This window comes from Orcinus orca, chromosome 13 (assembly GCF_937001465.1).
Source record: "Orcinus orca chromosome 13, mOrcOrc1.1, whole genome shotgun sequence".
Lineage (NCBI taxonomy): Eukaryota > Metazoa > Chordata > Mammalia > Artiodactyla > Delphinidae > Orcinus > Orcinus orca.
Window position 1 is genome coordinate 84615398 of NC_064571.1, and position 23424 is coordinate 84638821.

The 23424-nt window shown below is 52.2% G+C and overlaps 3 protein-coding genes across 5 annotated transcripts in view; 1 reads left to right on the plus strand and 2 right to left on the minus strand.

The window, feature by feature from the left end:
* Nucleotides 1–1594: 1594 nt before the first annotated feature.
* Nucleotides 1595–8773, minus strand: LOC125960790 (uncharacterized). Its single transcript, XM_049695814.1, has 3 exons — nt 8764–8773; nt 6833–7088; nt 1595–5790 (listed from the first exon to the last, which is right to left on the minus strand). The coding sequence occupies exons 1-3, from the start codon at nt 8771–8773 to the stop codon at nt 5079–5081; spliced, it is 978 nt and encodes a 325-aa protein (XP_049551771.1). The 3' UTR covers nt 1595–5078.
* Nucleotides 7048–13448, plus strand: LOC125960808 (uncharacterized). The gene is made up of 2 exons (XM_049695919.1): nt 7048–11870; nt 12049–13448. Exon 1 carries the CDS (start codon nt 9191–9193, stop codon nt 10238–10240), a length of 1050 nt encoding a protein of 349 aa, XP_049551876.1. The 5' UTR covers nt 7048–9190; the 3' UTR covers nt 10241–11870; nt 12049–13448.
* A 1782-nt stretch (nt 13449–15230) lies between these two features.
* The window catches only part of GRHL1 (grainyhead like transcription factor 1), a 46157-nt gene continuing 37963 nt past the window's right edge, over nt 15231–23424 (minus strand). For all 3 annotated transcript variants that reach the window (XM_004274894.3, XM_004274893.3, XM_033437454.2), the window contains exons 12-16: nt 23233–23270; nt 21049–21140; nt 20626–20711; nt 18068–18132; nt 15231–16889 (exon numbers count right to left, since the gene is read on the minus strand). In XM_004274894.3, the coding sequence (XP_004274942.1) occupies nt 16775–16889; nt 18068–18132; nt 20626–20711; nt 21049–21140; nt 23233–23270 (396 nt within the window). In that variant the 3' untranslated portion in view covers nt 15231–16774. The remainder of the gene's footprint in view (nt 16890–18067; nt 18133–20625; nt 20712–21048; nt 21141–23232; nt 23271–23424) is intronic.

Genomic DNA, 23424 nt, shown 5'->3' on the forward strand with positions numbered 1-23424 from the left:
ATCTTGATCTACTTGGGTTCTGGCTGGCTCTAATGCCTGAGGTCCTCTTTCTTTTGCTTCTGAGGACTCCTTTTCAATATTAACATTTTTATGGCAACTGTATCATCTATCAGTGGGAAAATACATAAGGACAAAAAGTATTGCCTGCTTGCCCCATGAATTCACCAGGGCTCCTTATTGGCTGACTTTTCTCCTGGTTATGATTCACATTTCCCTGCCTTATCACATGTCTAATCATTTTTGGTTGGATGCTGGACATTGTGAACTACATTGCTGAGAGTCTGAATTGTGTTGTCTTCCTTTAAAGATTACCGAGCTTTGTTTTAGCAGCTAGTTACATTTTTTTGCAAGTTAGTTTTATCCTGTCAAGGCTTGTTTTCAGGCTTTTAGTCTAGAGCAGCCCTTACTCCAGGGCTGGTGTCTTTCTACACTGAAAGTGCTGTTTTTTCACCAGGAGCTGGAGGAGGGTGAGAAGATGACAGTCAAAGGGCACAGGGAATGTTTTTGGGTGACAGAAGTGTTTTATATCTTGATTGTAGTGTGATTACATGCCTGTATGCATTTGTCAAAACTCAGAACTGTACACCTAAAAGTGGTGAATTATACTATATGTAAATGATACCGCACTAACCTAAATTTTAAAAGATGGTCGCTTTTCTGAGGTCACCACTGGATACCTAGTGTGTTTGGCAAGGTCTTATCACTCTGATGTCCCCATTACAGGGTGTCTTCTGGAGTCTCCCTCCACTTACCGCTCCCAGGAGGCTCTTTGACAGCTGCCCGGCACCTGTGCAGCTTAGCATTTGCTCAAAAACTCAAGGGGACTCCCACGCAACCTTCTGGGGCTCCTCCTATGCATAATTCTTGGCTGAAGTCTCTTCTCTGTTCTTCTGAGACCCCATAAATTCTAGCCACCTCAGCTGCCCTGAACTCCAGCCTCTGTTGTCTCTGTCTGGTGAGACCACCACTCTCTGGGCCTCACTTCCTGTGTATGGTATAGAAAGTGCCTGGGCTGGCTCCAGGCAGAGTGCCCTCATGTGTGTCCTTCTCTGGGGACCACTGCCCTGCAGCGTGCATGAAAACAGTTGCTTCATATAGTCTGCCCAGTTTTCTAGTTGTTTATGGTGGGAAGGTAAGTCTGATACCTGTTACCTCTTATGGCTGGAGCCGGAAAAGAGTAGTACTCTTTTTTTTTTTTTTTAAAGTTACTCATTTATCTGTTTATTGGCCGTGTTGGGTCTTCACTGCTGCACGCGGGCTTTCTCTAGTTGCGGCGAACAGGGGCTGCTCTTCGTTGTGGTGCGCGGGCTTCTCTTGCTGCAGAGCACGGGCTCTAGGTGTGCGGGCTTCAGTAGTCGTGGCACATGGGCTCAGCAGTTGTGGCTCACGGACTCTAGAGCGCAGGCTCGGTAGTTGCGGCACACAGGCTTAGCTGCTCCGCGGCATGTGGGATCTTCCTGGACCAGGGCTCGAACCCGTGTCCCCTGCCTTGGCAGGCGGATTCTTAACCACTGCGCCACCAGGGAAGCCCGAGTAGTACTCTTTACATTTAGAATTTGGGTTTCTGTTTTTTTTTTTTTTTTTTTTTGCGGTACGCGGGCCTCTCACTGCTGTGGCCTCTCCCGTTGCGGAGCACAGGCTCCGGACGCGCAGGCTCAGCGGCCATGGCTCACGGGCCCAGCTGCTCCGTGGCATGTGGGATCTTCCCGGACCGGGGCGTGAACCCGTGTCCCCTGCATCAGCAGGTGAACTCTCAACCACTGCGCCACCAGGAAAGCCCTGGGTTTCTGTTTTATTCCTCACCAGTGCACATGCATACGCTCCCCACTCTATGCTCCATGAACGATCCAGAATGTCCCATGCTCGTCCCCTCTGCCCAGAACGCTGACCCTCCCCCCACCACACACATTTACTCATCCTTCAGCTTCTGTTGAGATGCCCCGGGCCAGGGCACATCAGTGTGCTCCTGTGTCTCCCTGTGCACCCCGGTAACATCTTGTTTGCCTCCCCCATAGCCTGAGAGGCCTGAAAGCAGGTTCGACCACCTTGGTCTCTGCTACATTCTTATGTGCTGGGCCTGTTCAGCGTCTGTTGAGCAAAGGCGTGAGGCAGCCCAACACGTGCACACCCCCCCCCAACATGAGTGCAAACACACACGCGTGCACACACGCACGTGATTCGCGCGGTCTCCAGGCCCTGCCCTGCTGCTCATGGGTGCCCAGGCCCTTGGCCGTGCTTCCCGCCCTGTGTGAGGCGCAGCTCCGTGGGGAACGGCCCAGGCTCCTGGGTCCCTGTGCCCTCAGATCCTTTTGCCATCCGTCCCCTGGGTCCCAGCAACCCCTGGGTCCCAGCAACCGCTGGGGAAGCCAGCCAACCCTCTCAGTGTGGCCGCTGCGTACACAGCCCTTTCTCCCTGAGCAGAGGCCGGGGCACAGTGGGAAGTGCAGAGAGAGGCTGTGCGTTTGCTGTTTTGGTTCTTCCAGGAAATCAGAGCCACCTTCCCAGAAGGCCACCCGGCCCTGAGCCTGCCGCCCAGGGCCCTGCTCTGGGGGAGGGATGTCGTGTGCGAGGGCTGCTGCCTGGACAGGCCGGAGGGACTGTCCTGCTGCCTTCCCTCCGACGGGAAGGTTTGTTCAGGTAAAGCTGTGTTCCACCAGCTACCAGTCATGGAGCCCCTCTCACGGGTGTCCCCCACCATCTTGTCTGTGTCTGGATTTCATCACAGCCTTCACAGCCCTGCCTCTGGCCTTAGTATGTCCTGTCTCTGGTCCAGCTGGACCCAGAATCCTGTCTCTGTAGCCCAGAGCGGGTTTGCAGCTCCCCTGCTCAAAGCCCCTCAGTGGCTCCGCCTCCCTCCGGGCCAGTTCCAAACACACACAGCAGCAGAGTGAGAAATTCAAGTCCCAGGCCTGGGTCTGCACCCTCGGGGTGTCCTGGGAAGCCACTGGGAAGGTGCCCACATCAGTGGGAGGGGCCCAGGGCCGAGGGGTGGACATGTGCCCAGGCCTTCCCATGGAAGGACACCCTTTAAGGGGGAGGCAGGCGGCTCCATCACTCTGTCCCTCCAGGTCTGCAGCCTGAGCCCCCGCTTGAGGCACTCCCAGCAAAGCCCGGCTGCTCCGAAGCAGGCCCGGCTCTCTGCCCATGTTCTCCACGTTCTCCTCCCAGGGAGCTCCTGCCCAGCCTGCACGGTCCAGAATCACCGTCACCTCCTCTGCGAAGGCCTCCCAGATCACAGCCTCCAGGCCTCCCCACACAGCTTCTACTTCTCTAGACTCCGGTTAACTCCCCACCTTTCTGAGAGTCCTGGGATGGGGTCATGGGGGATGTGGGTATGTAGGGCCACCCTGCATCCCATCCTTCCAGAAACCCTGCCTCCGGGAAACCCTGGGTAGGAAGTCACAGAGGGGGACGGCTTGTCTTCCGCTGCGGAGGCCCAGGCTCACCTCCCTGCTCTTGCAGTGGCCAGGCCCTGGCAGTGACCTTGGTTTAGCCTTCACCCTGAGCGAGGCCCAGAGGGGAACTGGGGCCCAGTGCAGGGCCCTGCAGCCACCAGTGACGGGGTGGGTGGAGGACGTGTCCTGGGACGCTGTGGGTGTGGCCTTCGCTGTGGTTCTTTCCTGTTTCCCATGCTGGTTTCCCAGCTCTCTAAGTTAGAGTATTTTCCGTTGCTTGCAACCAGGATGCCTGCTGAGATGAACGGAGAAGCCAGAATCCCCGCACCCAGCACTGTGCCCAGGGTAAGGTTAGAGCCCAAGAAAGTTAGCCTCCTCCTCCCTCTGCCTCCAGACTGGCACGCCACCTGCAGGCAAACCTCCCTGGGGCAGGAACAGAACGGCTGAAAGTGTCCCGGGAAACAGGCTGACTTGGCACAGTTCCCTCAGGAATTCCTGAGCGGCCCCAGGCGGCCCGGCCCACGGCACCTCTTCCCAGAGTCAGAGGCCAGGCCACTGGCAAACCCACCAGGCCACCCACCCTCCACAGGCACACGCATGCGCGCACATCTGTCACGGCCGCGCCTCATCTGCGTAAGGCGGTAGGTGCCACTTGAGACCCTGCCCTCCCAGCACTCTCATTGCAGGGGTGCTCGAGCACCCCCAGTTTCAGGGCTGCCTTCAGTGGGGTTCTCTGACTACGCTGGACCCAGATTTCTCTCCCAGTCTTCTCATCCCTCCAACCCCTTTTGTCCCTTGGGGTTACACACCTCTCCTGTCCCCCCCATGAGGCCTTCATTGATTTGTCCTCCCCGCTACAGGCCCCTCTCCCAGGCTCACCCACAGCTCTCCGTCCAGAATCTGACAGCATCCTTAGAGAGATGCTCTCTGCAGACGCCCTCTCCAGCACGCTGGTTTTGTCCACACTGGCAAGGTGAACCAAGTACCCCCAGGATGGAGAAGCCCCTGAGCAAATGACGTCAGACTACTTGAGGAAGACGCCAGGCCGGAGAATTCTCTGAGGTGCCTCTGAGACGGATGATGCCCGCTCTGGGCCTCCACTGGGCACCACTCCCCACCCGTGCTCCACGGACTGCCCCCCCACCCTCTCAGGCTGAGCGGATGCCCTCTTTGCCCCACACCCACTCTAGGCCGCTGTGTCCCCCAGCCAGGTACCAATGCCTACCTTGCTCTGCCTCCCCGAAGCTTTGGACCAAATTGTTAGGAAAGGGAGCGAAGAGGAGAGGAGGGGAGGGGAAGAGCTGTGGTTTCTTAACAGGAGGTGGGGGCAGGCGCTTGGAGCCGGGACGGGACGTCCTAACAGCATCCCTGGCTCACAGACTGAGCCAGCTCAGCACCCTCTCCATTTCACACACGTCCGCGAAGCTGGTTTTATCACGGCTCCTGTTTTCAAACTGAAGAAACTGAAGCTCAGGAAAGGTTCAGTGACCATGCCGTCGCACAGCAGAGAAGTGCAGCAGCTAGGCATCGGCCCCGTGGGTGTTTCTGTGTGCCTGGGACACCTCTATAAGTACCACTGGATTCCGTTTCTCACCTGTCCCAGGCCCCCAGCTCCGGGTCCTCCTCCCCTCGCACCATGTCCTTTCAAGCTCTAGATAAGAAGGGCTCGCTCAGGGACTGCAGTCACCTCCCTGCAGCCTGGGAGCCCCCAGGGGCTGTCCCTGCAGGGACAGGAAGGCAGGGGGCAGCCCACCCAGGAGCTGGGCAGCTGCAGGCAGACCAGAGCTTGCCCGGAGACGCAGGAAGGGTGCAGGCCCGGGGGATGCCACTTCCCAGTTCGCTAAGTCCCCACGACTCTCCCAGGAGCAGGTCCCCGACTCTGGGTGCCCCTGCCCGGCAGTCAGCAAGCAGCGGGGTAGAAGCACTTTCCCAGAGCAGAGGACAAGGGTGAGCAGGGGGAGCACCGACGTCCTCAGGCTTCCATGTGGACGGGGCTCCCTCCCATGATGCTGCCGCCCTCTCCAGATGCCGGGAGTAGCCAAGGTGACCTCCCCACATTCCTGCCCAACCAGGGAGCTGCACGGTGCAGGGCGCAGGGTCGAGGCTGACCCAGCGCCCTCCGGGAAGCAGCTTCTGCCCCTCGTGCAGGCGTGACGGGGGTTGCAACCGAATCCCTCCTGCCTCCCCCAGCCCCGCTCTGTGCTCCAGGGTCCAGGCAGGGTGTGGAGCTGGGGTCACCAGGCCCAGTTTGTCTGGCCCCTGCTTACCTCTCGGTGCCTCTGTTTCCCCATCTGCGCCTCCAGCTGTGGCTCGGGCAGACCTGCGCTCACACCCGGGCCCTGCTGCCCCGTGGTGGCTCTGTGACAAAGCCCCTTGTCCCCGTGTTGTCACGGGCCTGATGGGAAGAGAACAGCTGTCTGCTTCTGTCCTGAGGGCTGTGTCTGGAGTGTGAGGGCTGAGGGAGCCCAGTGGGGCTGGGACCCTGGGCGGGGGAGCCGAGAGCCGGCCTGGGGGAGTGTTCAGGGAACTAAAAGCGGACGACAGAGGCTCGAGCCACAGGGAGGCTCCCAGGCGGAGGACCACCCACAGCGTGGGCAGCGCGAGAAGGTGGGTCACTGAGCCCCGCCCCCAGGGCGGATGCCCACGGGAGCAGGACGTCTGGGGCGGGGGCGGGAAGGAGCCTGACAGTGGTGGGGCGGGCCCTGGGCCGGGCCGGGGCACTGGGCGTGGCCCCAGCCTTGCAGCCAGAGGCCCGGCCCTCTGCGGGGCCAGAGGTCTTCCCCTGCTCCGTCGGGCGGCCTTCAGGCCCGAGCGATGAGAGGGGAGGAGCGGATGGCCTGGGAGGCCCTGTGCCAGCCGCATGTGACTCCTGTCAACTGCAGGGGCCTGGAATCATCCGGAGGCCAGAGCGGGAAGTGGGGGAAAGGTCGGAGCGTCGCTCCAGCGGCGGCCGTGCGCCAGGGCCCGCGGGAGGAGGGCGGCCGGCGGCCAGCTGGGCCTGAGATACCCACGGGCCGGCGCCTGCCTGGCTGCCGGCCGTCCCGGGAAGGCGGCACAAAGCTCGTGGAGGCCCGGCGCGCTCGGTGGGCGGAGGCCCCGCTGCGGCCGCCTCCCCGTCCTGCCCCTGACCGGGGCTTCTGCAGCCTCGGGCCTGGCTTCCCAAAGGGAGGGCTTCCTGGGAACGGAGGGCCAGGTGCCGGGGCGGCGGCCCAGGGGATCTGGTGGGTGTGAGGCCCCGCAGAGCTAACTGTCCCTCCGCACCGGAGGCAGAGGCTCTCGGAGGAGACACGAGAACAGAGAGGAGAGAGGTGGACGGGGGTCAGCTTCGGAGTTTCCTCCCTCGACGAGGCCTGCCCACGCCAGGTCATAGGTGGGAAACAGGCGGCCCGTGGGGCACCTGTCCAGGCATCCCGCCCTTTCGGGTCCACCGACCTCACCCGAGATGCCCCCGAACTGTCTGTCCGAGCACGGAGCATCCCACCGAGAGGCGCCGCCAGCCACCTTCCCGGGCCTCCAGGGTTGAACATTCAGGTTGTTTCCAGATTCTTGCTGAGTTTGTTTCAAGCAGCGGATGTTGAAGCCCGGCTCCTGCTAAGTGCTTCCCAGGGCCCGTCCGAGAGCCTCCCTGCTCCTGACAGAGGCAGTTGTACGAACAGGATTCCAGGATCAAGGGGTGGGGCTGGGGTGCAGCGCCTGGGCGGAGAGCAGCAGTGGAGCTGCTGGGGGAGACCCGGGCGGACCCGGCCCTGGCCTGGGGAGCTCCGGCTCAGCTGAAGGGCGTGTAGGTATCCACCAGGTAAAGGGGAAGGGGCCAGTCGCGGGAAGGCGTGCGGGCCAGGGGAGCAGCAGGGGCAGAGGCCCAGGGGCTGGAGCGGGAGGGGAGAGGGGGGCCCACGTCCACGGGGACCTGGCCGGTGGCCTGTGACCTCGGGAGACGCACCTTAGCGTCAGCTCTGGATGCCGGTGGACGGGAGCTGTGGGGGTGGGGGGAGAAGGGAGAAAATTGTTTTCAGGTAGTATCTACTACTAGTAACTCATGTAGTCGTTACATTAAAAGAAAACTTAATGAGGTAGAATTCATATAACAAACTGGCCCCATTTAAAGGGTACAGTTTGATAAGTTCTGACTACGTATACACCCATGAAACCGTGGCCACAGTGAAGAGGACAAACGTCTCCATCACTCCCAAAGCTCCCTTGTGCCCTTTGTACCTCACCCACCCCTCCCTGCCCCCATCCAACCTCAAGCATCACTGACTTTTCTGGCTCTGTGGATTAGTTGGCATTTTCTAGGTTTCTGTGAATGGAGCCATATAATATGGTTTTTCTTTTTTTTTTGGTCATCTTCTTTAACTTGGCATAATTATTTTGAGATTTACCCATGTTTCTGGGTGTGTCTATAGCTTTTTCTTTTTACTGCAGAGTAGTATCCTGTTGTATTCTTCAGCTCTAAGGGAGTCTTGAAAATCCAAAACCCACAGCCGCGATGACAGCCAGCAGCCACCGCAGGGGGCAGAGAGGAGCTGGAGCTCCTTCAGAGCCCCTTTCCCAGAGAACGGTTATCATCTGGCCTACCTGGGGGTTCCCTGGAAGACCCTGCTCGCAAAGCTGTCTGTATCTGACCCAACTCAGAGCCCAGCCAGTGCAAAAACTTCTTCCCCGAGGGTACTTGTCGAGAATATCTGGATGGAATTGTCCAATTTCACAGCTGTCTGAGAAGCCGGATGACAGTGGGGCAGACAAAGGCCAACCGAAAGGCTTACGGGGAAAAACTGGGCCATGACAAGGCATAGGTGCTTTGAAAGGCTCCCGGGAGCCTGGAAGGCCAGGCACAGTCTAGGGCTGTGTGCACACCCAGAAGAGACCTGAGGGGGCCCTGAGCCCTCGCCTCGGGCTGAGCTGGAGGGCTAAGGCAGAGTTGTGAGCAGCGGGACTGAGCGGGGACGCTGCACCCCAGCATCCACACTGAGCCCCTCCGCAAAGACTAGGCGATTCACTGGTTCCAGCCGTTTCAGGAAATCTCTGACCGTCGGTCAACCACTAAACTAAGTGAGCAGAGATTTCAGTGTCCATGCTCAACGTGCAATGCAGGCGCTACAGAATTAGTTCAGAAACGTCACCGAACTGACAAACAACAACAAACCCTGGGAAAGCAGGAGAGTCTGATTTCCAGAGTAGCTGTGCTGCCTTATCTAAAATGTTCAGTTTCAACAAAACAAATTACAAGACGTGAGAAGAAATAAGACAGTATGACTCATAAAGAGGCAAAAGACCCAACCAATAGAAACTGTCCCTGAGGAATCCCAGATATTGGACTTATTGGACAGAGGTGTTCAATCAGTTATTTTAAATGTGTTCACAGACCTACAGGAAACCATGTCTAAAGAACGAAAAGCAAGAGGATGACGCCTCACTGGACGGCAGCCCTCGTGCTGTGGGCTCGCTCAGGGTCACCCACACTGCCCCCCAACCTGCGCCCTCTGAGGGCTGCCCGGAGATGGCTGCCCTTGGAAATCTGGGCTGGGGGGCACCAGACACCCCTCAAGGCCCCCATCCAACCCAGAGGGAGTGGGAAGGGAAGTAGCAGGCCAGCCAGCCTCCGAGGAAGCAGCTGGTTCAGCCTGAGGGGGCATCCTGCCTGTTTCTACTGAGCTGGGCACACCAGGCTTGGAGGACAGACTCCACGTGAATAAAAATGGGAAATGGGAGTCAGCTATTGGGAGCAGGGTGGACACTGAAGGGGACATGGCTGTCTTCAGACACCGGCGCCATGCGGCTCTGGGGAGGGCTGAGGGATGGCCGGCTCTGTCTGCTGCTGTGTGATGTGGGACGGGCCGCCGAGCCTCTCTGAGCCTGTTTGTTTCTCTGTGAAGTGGATCATGAACCCCTCTCCTCCCACCTCACGGCGTTGCCTTGAGAATCAAAGGCAGACCGACTGTAAGGGCGGATTCCTCCTCTCTCTTGGCTTCTCCCCCAGGACCCTCCTGGAGAGGAGCTACTGTCCCTGGGGCACCTTCTCTTTCTGGAACCACACCCCTCAGCCTGCGTGGCCTGCAGGATGTTTGCCTGCTCTTATCACAGCCCGCATGCAAACAGACGTGGGGAGCTCCATGTGGGCACCTGGTAACTGGGCCATCTGTGCCGGCTGCCAGGCTCACCTCGGGCTCCATCTGCGGCCACGGGGCAAGGAGGCCACGGCCTCCACGTGGTCCAGCAGGACGTGGACATGGGAGGGTGAGGCCGGGGGACAATCTGGCTTGCTGCAAGTCCGGGAACCGCAGCAGAGAGAGCTGACTGGCCTCAGGTCCCAGGAGGCCGAGAGGGCTGTGTCCACCTGGACCACCCTTCCTGCACGGCTGAGCCCAAGATCTGGGCGCACAGGCCACCTTGGGATAGGGTCACCCCAACACTGCCCAGGGATGGGGAGCCAGGACAGGCGGTCCGCGCACGCCCAAAGGGTCACTCTTCAGCCTTGGCTTTGGGTGTGCAGCCAGGAGGGGAGGGCGGGCTGGGTTCTGGCCGGCTGCGCGTTCTCGGGCACCTCAGGCCTGAAGGAGAGCAGGTCTGTGCATTTGTGCGGGAAAAACATTTCTTTATTAGGACTTTATTTTTTTAGAACAGTTTTAGGTTTACAGCAAAATCGGAAGTGCAGAGATATTCCATGTATTACCCCCCTGCCTTCACACATGCACAGCCTCCCTCCCCCATTATCAACATCCCTCGCCAGAGTGGGACGTTCGTCACAGTTGATGAGCCTGTGCTACATCATCATCACCCAAAGCCCACAGTCTGTATTAGGGTTCACTCTTGGTGTTGCACGTTCTGTGGGCTTGGACACCATATAATAATATGTCGACGTGTATCCATCATTATTGTATCATACAGAATGTTTTCACCATCCTAAACATCCTCCGTGTTCTGTTTATTCGCCCCTCCCCCATAAACCCTGGCAAACACTGATATTTTTACTGTTCCCTATTGTTTTGTTCTTTCCAGAATGTCATATAGGTGAAATCATGCAGTACGTAGCCTTTTCAGATTGACATCTTTCGCTTAGTGATATGCATTTAAGTTCCCTCCGTGTCTTTTCGTGGCTTGGGAGCTCATTTCTTTTTAGCTCTGAATAACACTCTGTTGTCTGGATGCATCACAGGTGATTTATCCACTCACCTACTGAAGGACCTCTGGGTTGCTCCAAGCTTCCAAGTTTGGGCAATAATGAATTAAGCCGCTATAAACATCCATGTGCAGGTTTTTGTGTGGATACAAATTTTCAACTCCTTCGGGTAAATACCAAGGAGCGTGATTCTTGGATCATATATGTGGTAAGAATATGGTTTTGTGAGAAAATGCCAACCTGTCTTCCAAAGCGGCTGCACCATCCTGCATCCCCACCAGCAACGTCTGGGCGTTCCTGTCGCTCCACATCGTCGCCAGCATCTGGTGCCGTCAGTGTTCTAGATTTGGGCCATTCCAATAGGTGTGTGGCGGTATTTCTTGGTTGTTTTAATTTGCATTTCCCTGATGACCGATGATGTGGAGCATCTTTTCATATGCGTATTTGCCACCTGTATATCTTCTTTGGTGAAATGTCTGTTAAGGTCTTTGGCTTCTTTTTTTAATTGGGTCGTTTGTTTTCTTATTATTGAGTTTCTAAAATTCTTTGGAAACTGTATTTTGGATAACAGTCCTTTATCAGATGTGTTCTTTGCAAATATTTTCTCGCAGCCTGTGGCTTGTCTTCTCATTCTCGTGACATTGTCTTTTGCAGAGCCAAAGTTTGTAACTTCAATGAAGTCTAGCTTATCAATTATTTCTCTAATGGAGCATACCTAGAAATTCATCATCATACTCAAGGTCATCTAGGTTTTCTCCTGTGTTATCTTCTAGGAATGTTATAGTTTTGTATAATATTTTACATTTAGGCCTCTGATCCATTTTTGTGGTGTGTGTGTGTGTTTTTGTTTTTTTTTTTGCGGTATGCGTGCCTCTCACTGCTGTGGCCTCTCGTTGCGGAGCACAGGCTCCGGACGCGCAGGCTCAGCGGCCATGGCTCATGGGCCCAGCCGCTCGGCAGCACGTGCGATCTTCCCGGACCAGGGCACGAACCCGCGTCCCCTGCATCGGCAGGCGGACTCTCAACCACTGCGCCACCAGGGAAGCCCCTGTGGTCCATTTTTAACTAATTTTTGTGAAGGCTTTAAGTCTGTGTCTAGATCATTTTGGGGGAGAGCTTCTGTACCCATTCTAGGGGGTAAAATGTGAACTACTCTTGGCACTTTGCTGCCCTCCTTTAAGGTGGCCAGGCACAGCAGTCTGCGTGATAAACAGCCTGGTGAGTTTTAAGCTTTTGGGACCAGAAGGGATCATGCCTCACCCCTGAAGAGGGCTGTTTACAGGGAGAGGCCTCGCCTCCGGCCTAGATAGCCGGCCACCTGGAACCCTCAAGCATTTTCTCTTCCCATCATTCCTCTGGTCAGCGGTTGAGTACTTAACATATGGGAAGGAAGGGAGGGAGGGAGGGAGGGAGGATGGAAGGGGAGGGAGGGAGGAAAGCCTCAAAGGAAATAGGGAGTAAAACAACAATTATGTTGCACTATTTTAGTTTTTATCATCTACGATTTTCCTGAAAATTAAGCGTGCTGTTTTTCAGCGGGGCCATGCAACGAATGGAGAGGTGACCAGGTGTGACTGTGTAACTTGCTGTCCGGCCTCAGAGTCTCCTGATGCCAGGGGCTGCTGTGAACTCGTGTGAGCAGGCTTTGGACTTAATTTTCTATAAAGAGAAAGAGGAGACCACGCACAGAAAGGAGTAGAGGCCAGAAGGAAAACTCCACCCAGATCGTTGAAATCATCTTCCTTCAAGTACACAATGAAACCTGAACACACATGCGTGCTGGTTGGAAACATTTTCGGGAAAGTCCAATTTTCTTCCCTAATCTCTGCAAGAAAACCCACCCACCCACCAGAGGCATTACCCTCCTAAAAGCCTGCCTAGCCTTCCTCAGCATTTTATCCCTGAAAGAGAGTATGGCAGAAATCCTCAAGGAGAGTAAAATTGAGGACGGAGCCTCCAAAGAGGAAAGAAATTAAGCTGCTGGTGACATCAAGGTCCAGGACCAGGCTGGGCCACCTTTCAGCTTGGAAAGCAACACATTTCCTTTATTGTTTAACCAGCTTGGAGAGTTTCTGATATTTGCAACCCAAACTTTCTAGCTGATATACCCATCACGAAAGCCAAAGTAATTTAGAAGGTTTTCTTTAACGTTGAATGTCCGAGACAGAGAGAGAAAAGGGCAATTATGTCATCGGTTACCTTGAAAAGAGCATTTGCAGTGGACACAGCATGTGACAGTGGCAAGAAACGGAGGCTTGGGGTCGGACGTACCGCTGTCTCTCCCTAGCAGTGTGATGTCCTGAGCCTCCTCTGTGAAATGGGGCGCCATCCCCCCTCACTGGTCCTGTGAGGATTAAAGGAGATCATCAAGCACCCAGCACAGAGCTCCACAGGCGGTGTGGCAGGGACAGAAGTCGGGCTGCCCCGGGCTGAGTGCGTAAGAAGTGAGGAAGCGGGACAACAAACAGATTACTCCTTCGAGGAAGTAAACACCCAGTTCACAGAACAAACAGCCGCTGAACACGAAGTTACGCTCACCTGCACTCAAGAGGCGCACAAATTAAAACAGTGAGATGCTGAGAAAACAGACTCACGCTCAGTGGGCAGGAATGTAATCGGTTTACTCTGGGTGACAGTTTTACAGTCTCTACGGAATGTTTACAGACCATAGCCTCTGACTCAGTATTCTTCTGCTAAGAACTCATCCTGCAATTCTACCTCACAAGTATGTAAGGACAGACCTGCCCGCAGGTTCTTCTGCAGCAATGTTTGTAATGGCAAAATCTTGGCCTAAATGTCCATCAGCGGGTACTGATTAGATGATGGTTATTTATATAATGGAACACAAAGCAGTCATTAAAAAGAACTCACGTCTAAAGAACAGTGATAGTGTTTTTGTGAAAACGTCTGCAAAAAAATAGTACGACCCTACCTGCAAAACAGTATGCACAGTACACCTGAGTTTGCTTCGAGGACTCGTGTGGTCTTAGAAAAATGATCGGTGGTTCTCTCCGAGGTGTGGGATTGGGGTGGCAGGAAATTCATCCCTCAGAGAGATTCTCTCATGGAGCTCCATTCATTCTAATGGCTTATGTTTTTTTCTTAGCCATGTGTTACATTTATAAAATTTTTTAAAATTTGGCTGAAAGATTTGAAGGGGGTGACGGCTAAAGGAGTTCAGGGCCAAGGGTGTGTGTGTCAGACAGAAGCGACCCGAACAGAGAAGGAACAGTCTGCGGGCCTGTTACTCACACCTGCCATGATGCCCTTGGCGAGGGGGAGGCGGAGGGGAGGCGTGGGTTCAAGGCCTGATGATGCCCCCTACCAGCCTATATTTGCTGTATCCTGGTGGCCAACATCTGCGGGTGAGATGCCACACGGCTGATACCGGACGACACTAATGTGCCACCTCCACAGGGTGAGCAGAGGACAGCCATGTCGAATGAGGGCGCGCTTGGCGGCCCCGAGCAGGCGTGGTCCGGCCCTCCACACCTGGGGCCGCGTTCGCCTTCTCCTGCGACCCCTTCCCCACGATGGCCTCAGCGGCTCTGCCTTCCTGACTGCCGCCAGGTTAAGCGAACGACCCCTACTCTGTCCCTACAGGTCCAGGTCCAGCCTTGCTCAGCTCTGAGCTTCTAACTTCTAAACCATCTCCCTGATGGTGTCTTGCAAGGGATGGGGCTCATCAAGGGCACCAGCTTGGCACTTGATCGTTGCAAAATCAGTTACTGAGCGCCTGCCACGTGACCAGCACCAGGCTGGGTGCCAGTGATCCGGGGAGATGAGAGGCAGTTTTGGGTCACAATGTGCCGCAGGAGTGCAGGGCTAGGCGACCCGGGCACGTCCACTGTGGAGACTGGGGAAGCCCCTCGCCTCCAGGGCAAAGCCAAGCTCTGAGGCAAAAGAAAGAGCTAGTGACCAAGGGAGAAAGAAACCCAGAGGCGGGAAGGCAGGGGGTGTGAGGGGACCGGGCAGAGGAGTCTAGGAAGGCCCCGCAGGAAGAGGACATGTGGGCCTCAGCCCACAGGCTCTGGAGCCGCTGGGTGACCAGGAGCGGAGTCCGCGCCTCAGAAGTTCTGACGTGTGGCCCAAGGATTACAGTGCAAGGTGCACAGATATTGCAGGACATCTATCAGGGAGTTTACTTCCTTCACGTGATCATGTGTTCACTAGAAATATATTTTAGTGTCTATCACATTTAGGCCCTAGATTACCTGCATATGCTTACAATAGCCGTTTGACTTAGAAATTCTGATGAACTGAGACATTACTGGTAGACTTTTATTCCTTTTTTGTGGCTGCACTGCACAGCTTATGAGATCTTAGTTCCCCGACCAGGGATGGAACCCCGGCCCTCACAGTGAAAGCACCAAGTCCTAACCACTGGACCACCAGGGAATAGACGTTTTCTGTTAAGCTTTTAAAAACCAAGAACACTAAGGTTTTAGGTCTGAAAGCGTTTCTCTTAAGCTTTTGTGGTTAAATTTTGGAAGTAGTTGAAAACGAATTCAGGGCCCCCTCAGTTAACAATTACTCGGATCATTTCAGACCCGTCTAAGGAAAAATTAAGAGGAAGGAAGAGACCCAGATATACATGTTGGGAAATAAGGAGAAAATGCTAAGGTGATTCTTTTCAGCTCTACTATTTTAAGATCTCAGATTTTGCTTTACTGACTAATGAAAGGAAAAAGTCAAACTGAATAACAGGAAATGACATATTACGAAATAGACATATAAAATTTAATCCCTTTGGTTTAACATACATCTTCAATTGTACAATTAAAAACAAGACAAAATTGATCCCATAAAACAAAATATAAAATATTGTTTATATGACCCGTGTCCCATAATATCTTATCTTAGAAAACCAGCAATTTAGTTCACATACTTCATTAGAATATTTTAAGGTAAGAAAGTAACTATCAACCCTACTTATACAAATAACCTACCTCCCTGAGCCTAAAGGTACCTGCGGTTTTAGTTCCGTTACAAAATTACACTTTTTAGGATTTTTATGTATTTCAACTTGTGTACAAAACGTTCCCCTGCCATAGTAACACAGTCTCATAAATTCATGAATGCTTTCTAGAACTGTTAGCACACTAGACAACTAAAGCTTGAAGGTTCCGGAACATGATAAAACAGAAGTCATTTCTCATAACAGGAAGATCAGGAAGAACTCCATCTTGAGTTGTGTCACCGGTTCACAGTAATCACAGAACGTGTTACGATTACTGTGTTTATTCCCTCTGTCAGGTCCACCTGACTGATACTAGCAGACACAGCAGTCATGAGCTGCAGCAGTGTTTTTTCCTTTACTTCATTTGTTAATCAGTGCTGACATCCACATAATAACATTTGCAAGAGCAAACAGAATCTCTGTCGTTTGAGAAGGTTTTGCTATGCTACCGAATGACTGCTGTGTTTGGGAAAACGCAAAGAAAGCGTCGGAGTGGGTTCCACTAAGCGCGGTATGCTATCTGCTGGGTGTAGGTGATCGAAAATAACTTATCCTCTCGTCTCAAGAAAGTCTTTAAGGTAGCCCTTATCACATCTCTTCACTATATGTACACGGACACCACATGTATATATTATCTATTTATATAAGACAGGTATGTACACATTTACAGACACGGGCCTTCAAGACGTATTGCACTTACATACACGCAGCTTTAGCTTTCACGGACGCACACTGTAACCGTTTAGGTTCTTCATGAGAGAGGCAGCTGATATGTTGGAGAGAGTTGCAAAGGAAGACTTCGGTAACTTGCCCTATTGGAGTAAACATTTACTGGGGAATGAGAGGCCGAGGGAGAAAGGGCGCACCTGGTCCTCTTGGGGTGCCGCGCCCGTAACCTGAGGCGGTCACGGTTACACCGAGTCTGAGGTGCACTAGTGAGCAGGGCCCACTAGCACTGAAGAGACAATATTTTTATAAATAACGTAGCAGATACCTTAAGGTTCCCAGGTGATCTAGTAAATCTTGGAACAAAGTTTTCACTTTTAATGCTAAGTATTTATATCAGAAAATTCAAACATCGTGGTACATGCTTTCTCTGTCATCTGAAAAACGCCAATGCAATACAGTCAATGCTATCTCCAAGCCAAACGCAGCTCCATCTCCAACTGGAAAGGAACCCCCCTTCCACTGACACCCACCCACGTTCGGAAGGTGGCCGACCGGGGAACCTGCGGCTTGCCAACCCAAAGGCCCACGTGACAGCTTCCCTGAGCTCGCTGGGAGTCGTGGGCCGGGGCGCCCTCAGATCTCGGTGAGGGTGAGTTTGTACAGCCCCCCGGCCTCTTCGATCTGCAGCTGGAAGGTGTCTTCGTTGGAGTAATGCTTCACGATGTTGTCGTCCATGTTCACCAGGATCCTGCAAGAGGGGAGCCGAGACAGACCCACTCAGTGCTGCCCGCTCTGCTGGCAGGCCCAGCCCTCACCGTCAGCTCTGCCCCTTCCTAGCTAGGATGCGGGAGGCGACTGCCGAAACCTCCCTATGCCTCCCCCTCCTCATCTGCGAAACGGCTATTAACAGTAGTGCCCACCTTGTAAGATTACTGTCGGGATTAAACGAGGGACTCAAGTAAAACGCTTGCCACGCAGGGCATGTGATAAAGAAAACACACTAGCTTAGCTATTGTTATTATTTCAGCATGCAGTAATCATTCAATAAACAGCATTTATTATAATGAACAAAATAAGCCTACAGAGGAGCACTTCATTGGTCCAGCTTTCGAAAGCACATCAGTAAGATGAACCTACATGACCTGAAGCCAGGGCTCCCTGACAAATTATCTTCCCTTTAATTTAATTACCCTTAAGGTTTAGCTGAACTACTACTATCAAGTCCCACCGTTCCCACTAGGCCCATCTAGAAAATTCCATTTGCTTTAGAATTCAGCCAAAAAGTTCTTATCCTATACCCTGCTTACCCATGCCACACAGCACAGACGCTTAAGTAAAACAGTACTAAAAATACTAACTTCTGGACAAAGAAGCAACATTCTGCCATTGAAAACATGATCCAGGGCAGGAGGATGGAGTGGGAAGGGCAAAGGTTTTGCAGTCGTCAAAACAGAGCTTGAGTCATGGCCTCAGCGCTAACTCACCACCTGCTCTTGGACAAGCCTCTCAGGCTCTCTGGGCCTCGGCTGCCTCGTCTAAAAACTATGAGTAGTAGCGCCTGTCTTAGGGTAACACGAGAATTAAATAACACACCAAGCGCCCAGCCCAGTGCCTGACTCACGACAGGGCTCAATAAACGGGGTAGCGATTGTCATCCTTAGTAAATTTCATCGCGTGCTCTGGAATTTGGAGCCACTGCACTGCAGCCAAGCATGGGAAGAACAAAGTCTCTACTTGAAAAACAACCATAAAAATGTCCTAGAAAAGTAAATCAACTTTATGGGATAATTTAGTAAGAAAAAATACATTCTTGCATTGATGCTTCTATAACTGGTTCTTGACTGGGCACAAATGCACGTGAATAACATGAACGTTATATAATATTAACACTATTTAGAGGTACTAAGAATGCCCGTCACTGCTCACCCTTTTTTACACTTCTTGAATATTTTCCCAATCTTGTCTTGGGGAACATCATATTTGTCTGAGATCTGAAAGAGTAAAAGAAAAATAATCACAAAATGCTGTTTTCATGGCTTGAAAAAACAAACAATATATATATTAATATAGTGGTTCAGACACTCCACTTTCCATTTCTCACAAATGCACATGCAAAGACACAGATGAGAGCCCGTCTGTATCCTGGGGAGGGGTGTTACCTGCCGTTGGAGAAAGCTGGAATCGGGTGTTTGTTATTTCTCGCGAGATTACAGATGTCAGAAGTCTATTATATGGCCATAGTTTTTTTTTAAATTAATACCTCACAGAGCAGTTTTACGTTTCTAGAGAAACTGAGCGGGAAGCACAGAGCTGCTCGCTGCCCCCCATACCCGTGTGCCGCACTTGCTGTGTGTGATTGAGCTGACACTGTGGCGACTCAGTCGCCATTAGGAACTGAAGTCCACCATCCACTCGGTTCCCTCTCTGAGCTGTACGTCCACGGGTTTTGACAAGCGTACAATGACACACATCCACCTTGTCACAGGTACTTTAATCAGCACATAAAGGCCTCGCTTTGGAGTCAGACACACCGAAGGGGGATCAGTTCTGACTCACCCTCCACTGGCAGGTGACCTTTCTAACCCTCAGCCTCCTCTTATCTCACCTCGCCCACCCCAGGACTGCTGTGGGATTAAAACGTGTCCAGCACAAAGCAGGAGTTAATTTCGGGGACAGAAGTATGAGAAGGAAAGAAATGATTTCACATCCCACAGCCCAGAAGGAACACCAAGGGCCCGATCACAGCAAGGCCGGCACCTCTGCCAGGGCTTCCCAGAGCCTCTCCAGAGGGCAGCGAGGCTCCGGCCAACGTGTGGCCCCTCCTCCCTTCATGACCAATGGGTGGTCCACAGAGTGTGATGAAATCAGTACGGTACAAACTTTGGAGGTTTTCCTCTCAGGGCACAGGCGCTATCTGTACAGGAAGGGGATGGATTACTACAGGACAAACAGCTGATTCAGTCCAGATCAAACGCCTTATCTGCACTGCTGTGCAGACCACTCCCACACTGGGGTCACTGCCCACCCGGCCTCAATCTGAAGAGCACAGCTCCAGGGAGCCCTGAAAACGGGGCCTCAGAAGACCAACCTTCAGATCACTTTCAATCTAACAAAAATACACATTTCAAACCAAACCCAAGCTCCCATCATACAAACAAGTTCATTTCTTTTCTGTATCACTGGATAGTAATTCTTTGTATATTTATGTAATCCCCGCCCAGGAGATGCAAGACTGTAATGAATTCCTCATGAGTTGTGAACAAGTTATATTTGGCATAGTGAGTCTTTTTTTCACATTCTCCTCTCCCCATAATCAAGAGTTTGCGTGATTCTTAAGAAGGGCCGTCAGAAGACAAGGTAAGCCAGAGGGACCCAGGAGAAATCGCAGGAAGCAGAGGGCTACGGGTGGCAGGAACGGGCTAAGAGGCGCTGTGAACGCCGAGCTCCCTGAGGGGCTGAGCGATAGCGCCCCCAGCCTCTGTCCCGCTGCCCTGCTTTAGTTTTCTCCATCGCATTTACCAGTACCTGGCAAATTACACAGTAATGTCTTCATTTACGTTACTGTCTCTATCTTCCTAACTAGAATCTAAGCTCCATTTGGCACTGTCACGTACCCTTCTAACTCCAGGGCCCCAGAACGGTGCCTGGCACAAAGCAGGCCCTTAACAAATGTTTCTTAAATGAATCCAACACACTGCAGTAGTCAGGGGTGGGGGGCGGGGGCGGGAGAAACCTATCTCCAGCCCAGTTATGGGCGTGCTTCGAGCTCAAAGATCCCCATGATTTACAGGGCCCGAGGTTGATAAATATCAAGACACAGTGCTGATTCCTTGAATTTCACCCTGGGGCAAAGCCAAAATCAGCGTGGCACCCTTCTCACATCTCTCTCTGATGTCTTAAGGGCAGGCTGGGGTCAGTTTGCTGTGGGCCCTTTGCTGGGATCCTGCAGGAGGGGCTGTGGTTGTCTCTGGTCACACGTCTACATTTTCATGAACAGGCTCTGAGTAAGATCTTGACACAAGTTCGGTCACGCCCCAGATCAGGAGTTTCAAAGGCAGACCAAGGAGCCACTGTTTTACACGTGAAGTTTTTAAGATTTTATTCACTAGAATTAACTTTTGCCGGCTTCTAAGTCGTTTAAGTGGCAATCTCCCTTTAACCAAGTCTATGAAAATTAAACCATTCCATAGGTCATCACAAATTCACTCAATTCAGAGGATTAGACATTGCTGAGTGATTGCTGTCTACGAACCAGTGCGCTGGGTGCAGCGGTCTGAGGTGGGGACAGCCCTGCAGCCGCTGAGGACCTTGGGACGTGGGGTAAAACGTGGCACGTGCTGCAGCCACAGACAGGGCGCTGGGACTCAGGAAAGGCTTCAGTACCACACACAAATCCGGACATTCTGGTAAGGTTTGTTCCAATCAAATTCTATGTAAGTTTCTTTTTACTTTTTAAAGAGGACCACAAAGTTCCTCTTACTTACAGCTTCCATCAGGCCTTTCAAAGACGGAGTCTTGAGCATCAGGGCATCGAAGACTTCTTCCGACTCCTTTCGCACATAGAGCAGCACTGACCCCCAATTGGGAATAAGGAGGGAAAAAGAAAAGTGCACTTCATTGACAGGAGCAAAATAAGAGAAAAGACCGTGGGTATTGGCTAAAATAAAAGGAGATGTCCATATCAAGGACAGCAAACACGAACCGATATAAAATCTGTCTTAAGGAACACAGCTTTCAGCTTCTTTTAACTCTGCTGGAGGGCCCAGCTCAAGCCAGGAGCTGGTCTGACGGAGGAACACCCAAGGAAGTCAACACTGATGAGATCTGTTTGAGCAGTGTATGCTTTTGACAAATTCAGAGCTCACTTCCCACTGAAAACTCCCACTAGGAAATGTAAACCAACGCACCTCTCTTTGGTTCTTCTACCCGGCTCAGCTTAGCAGGAGGAGGGATCACAAAATCGTCTTCCGAGCCATAAGGTCCCCTTTTCAAGTTAGACCTGCAGGTGATCCGAAGTATGCAATTAGTGACTTCACCTTAAATCACTTGCAGAAACAAAAGAAGTTTGGGGGTGTATCGCTGAATCTTAGATTTAAAATGACCTTCGTTCTCTATCTGGTCCAGCTTCCTTATTTTGTGGATGAAAATCTGAGGCCCAAGGAAAGATGCCAAGTGAACCAGGCTCGCACTACTGAATGGCAGAGCTGGGACTATACTCACTCAGGCACCTGCCAGACACCCTGGCTGTTCTTACACGGCTCAAGCTGCCGGTGTGGGAACGCAGTTTCTTTTCAGGAAAACACTTATGAAGGAGGTGGGATCTGAGACATACATGAAGGTGGTAACAGAGGAGAGGGCATGTCAAAAAAGGGAGGAAGTGTGAGCGGGAAAATGCAAAGCCAGGCTGGCTGAAACAGAATGTTCCAGAAGAAGATAAATCTAATCTGGAAAATCTTGATCATTCAGCTCTGAGGAATTCTAGATTTTATGTTGCAGTTATCAGGGAATCTGAAAGTTCTGTGAGACAAGAATGCTGTAATCAGTGTGTGGTAGAGATTGGAGGGGACTCCAGGACCTACAAGCAGAAGAACCAGTTGGAGGACTTTGGAGACAATCGTAGCATAAAACTCCAAAGGGTTAAAATACAGCAGTGTCAGCGGAAATACAAAGGGGAAATGTTTACAGTACGTTTGGAGAAAGAAGTGAAAAGATCAGAGTGATTGGCTTTCAAAGTTATGCGGTGTTCAATGTTGTGAGGTTCAGAGTAGGTGAGCAAGAAAATAGTAAAAAACACTGAAAATGAAATAAGTGTTTGCTTCTGAGCAGAATCATCACTTCAAGAATAGAGGCTGGCCCTTAAGATACTCCGTCTCAGCTTCCGGCACGTAACAGGCCTCCGACGAAAGCACCTGCAGGATTTATGTCTGAGAACACAATGAGTTAAAGAGGCAGAGAGAAGGCCTGTGGCCAATTCGGGTGGGCACGGGGAGCCAGGATGGCCCAAAGAGGGGGACTGGACCCTCAACATGGTAGAGTGCTGAGCGGGAGGGCTGCTGGTGTGGGCCAAGGAGGGTGCCCCCAGGTGCGGGGAGCGGCAACACCTCAACAGCAACAAGCACACCCAGAGGCCGCCTCTGGGTTTCTAAAGCCCAGTCTCCACAAAGAACCAGGGCTTCTTGGAGAAGAGGCTGATTTGAGGGCCGGAGAAGGGAAAACGCAAGTGCCTGGAACACACTCTGCCTGAAAGTGAGGAAGTGCTCAAGCAGTGAGGACAGGAGGGTCGTGTCAAAGGGATCCAGGGGCAAGCTTGAGGGACCCCGTAGCCCCGGGACAGTGTGAGCAGAAACCGCGAGTCCGTGCTGACATAAACATGTAAATGAAGAAATGCAAAGTGGGGCAAGGAATGAGATATTTACAAAGCTATAAAGCACCTCCCCTCAAAACACTTACTACAAAAGGAGAAGAGCAACTCCACAGTGAGAAGCCTGGTAGACACCGCCTGAATCAAGCGATCAGAGCGAACGTCACCAGCCGCAGGGTGCCCTGGAAGTGTGTGCTCCCGACGGGACACACTGAGAGCAGGGCCTTGCCTGTGACGTTCCCACCAAGACGCATCATCTACCCCAACCAAGAAGAAACGAAGGACAGACCCAGACAGAGGGATGTCCTGCAGAACAACGGGTCTGTAACCTTCAGAGGTATTAGCTCAGGAAAGTCAAGGAGAGATTGAGGCCGTTCCAGATTGAAGGAGATTAAGGAGACAGGACAACTAAATACACTGTGGGAGTCTGAACTGGACCTTTTCTTGCCATAAAGGATATCACTGGAACAACTGGCAAAGCCTGGATGGGAACATGGACTGGATGGTACTAAGGTCTCAATGTCAATATCCTGACTTCTTTACGCAGGAGAACATCCTCATTTGTGGAAACATACACCAAAGTATTTAGGAATGATGCATGGGTCACTGGGTCCGCAACTTACTCTCAAATGGCTCAGGAAAAAATGAGTTCGTTGTATTATAATTATTCTATATGTTTGAGATTGTTTCAAAATACAAAGAATTTGCTAAAACAAAACATAAATCTTACCCTTCACCCTCCAATTCTTCTGAGGCAATGGGAAGGACCTAAGACCAAAAAAAAAAAAGATTTCTTTTCAAGAATATGCTAAAATACTTTAGACCTTAAATGAATTATTCCTAAAATGAAAATAATTTTGAATGTGACCAATCTCATACAAAACCTTCTAGCCTTATTTTTCAATGCCCAGATTCTTGGGGA

Coding starts and splice junctions, on each gene's coding strand:
- LOC125960790 (XM_049695814.1), bottom strand. Junction 5,791..6,832: donor ACAGTTCGGGGGCATCTCGG/GTGAGGTCGGTG, acceptor TCTTCCCATCAG/GCCCGTGACAACACGGGGAC.
- LOC125960808 (XM_049695919.1), top strand. CDS start 9,191: ATGGCCGGCTCTGTCTGCTGCTGTGTGATGTGGGACGGGCCGCCGAGC.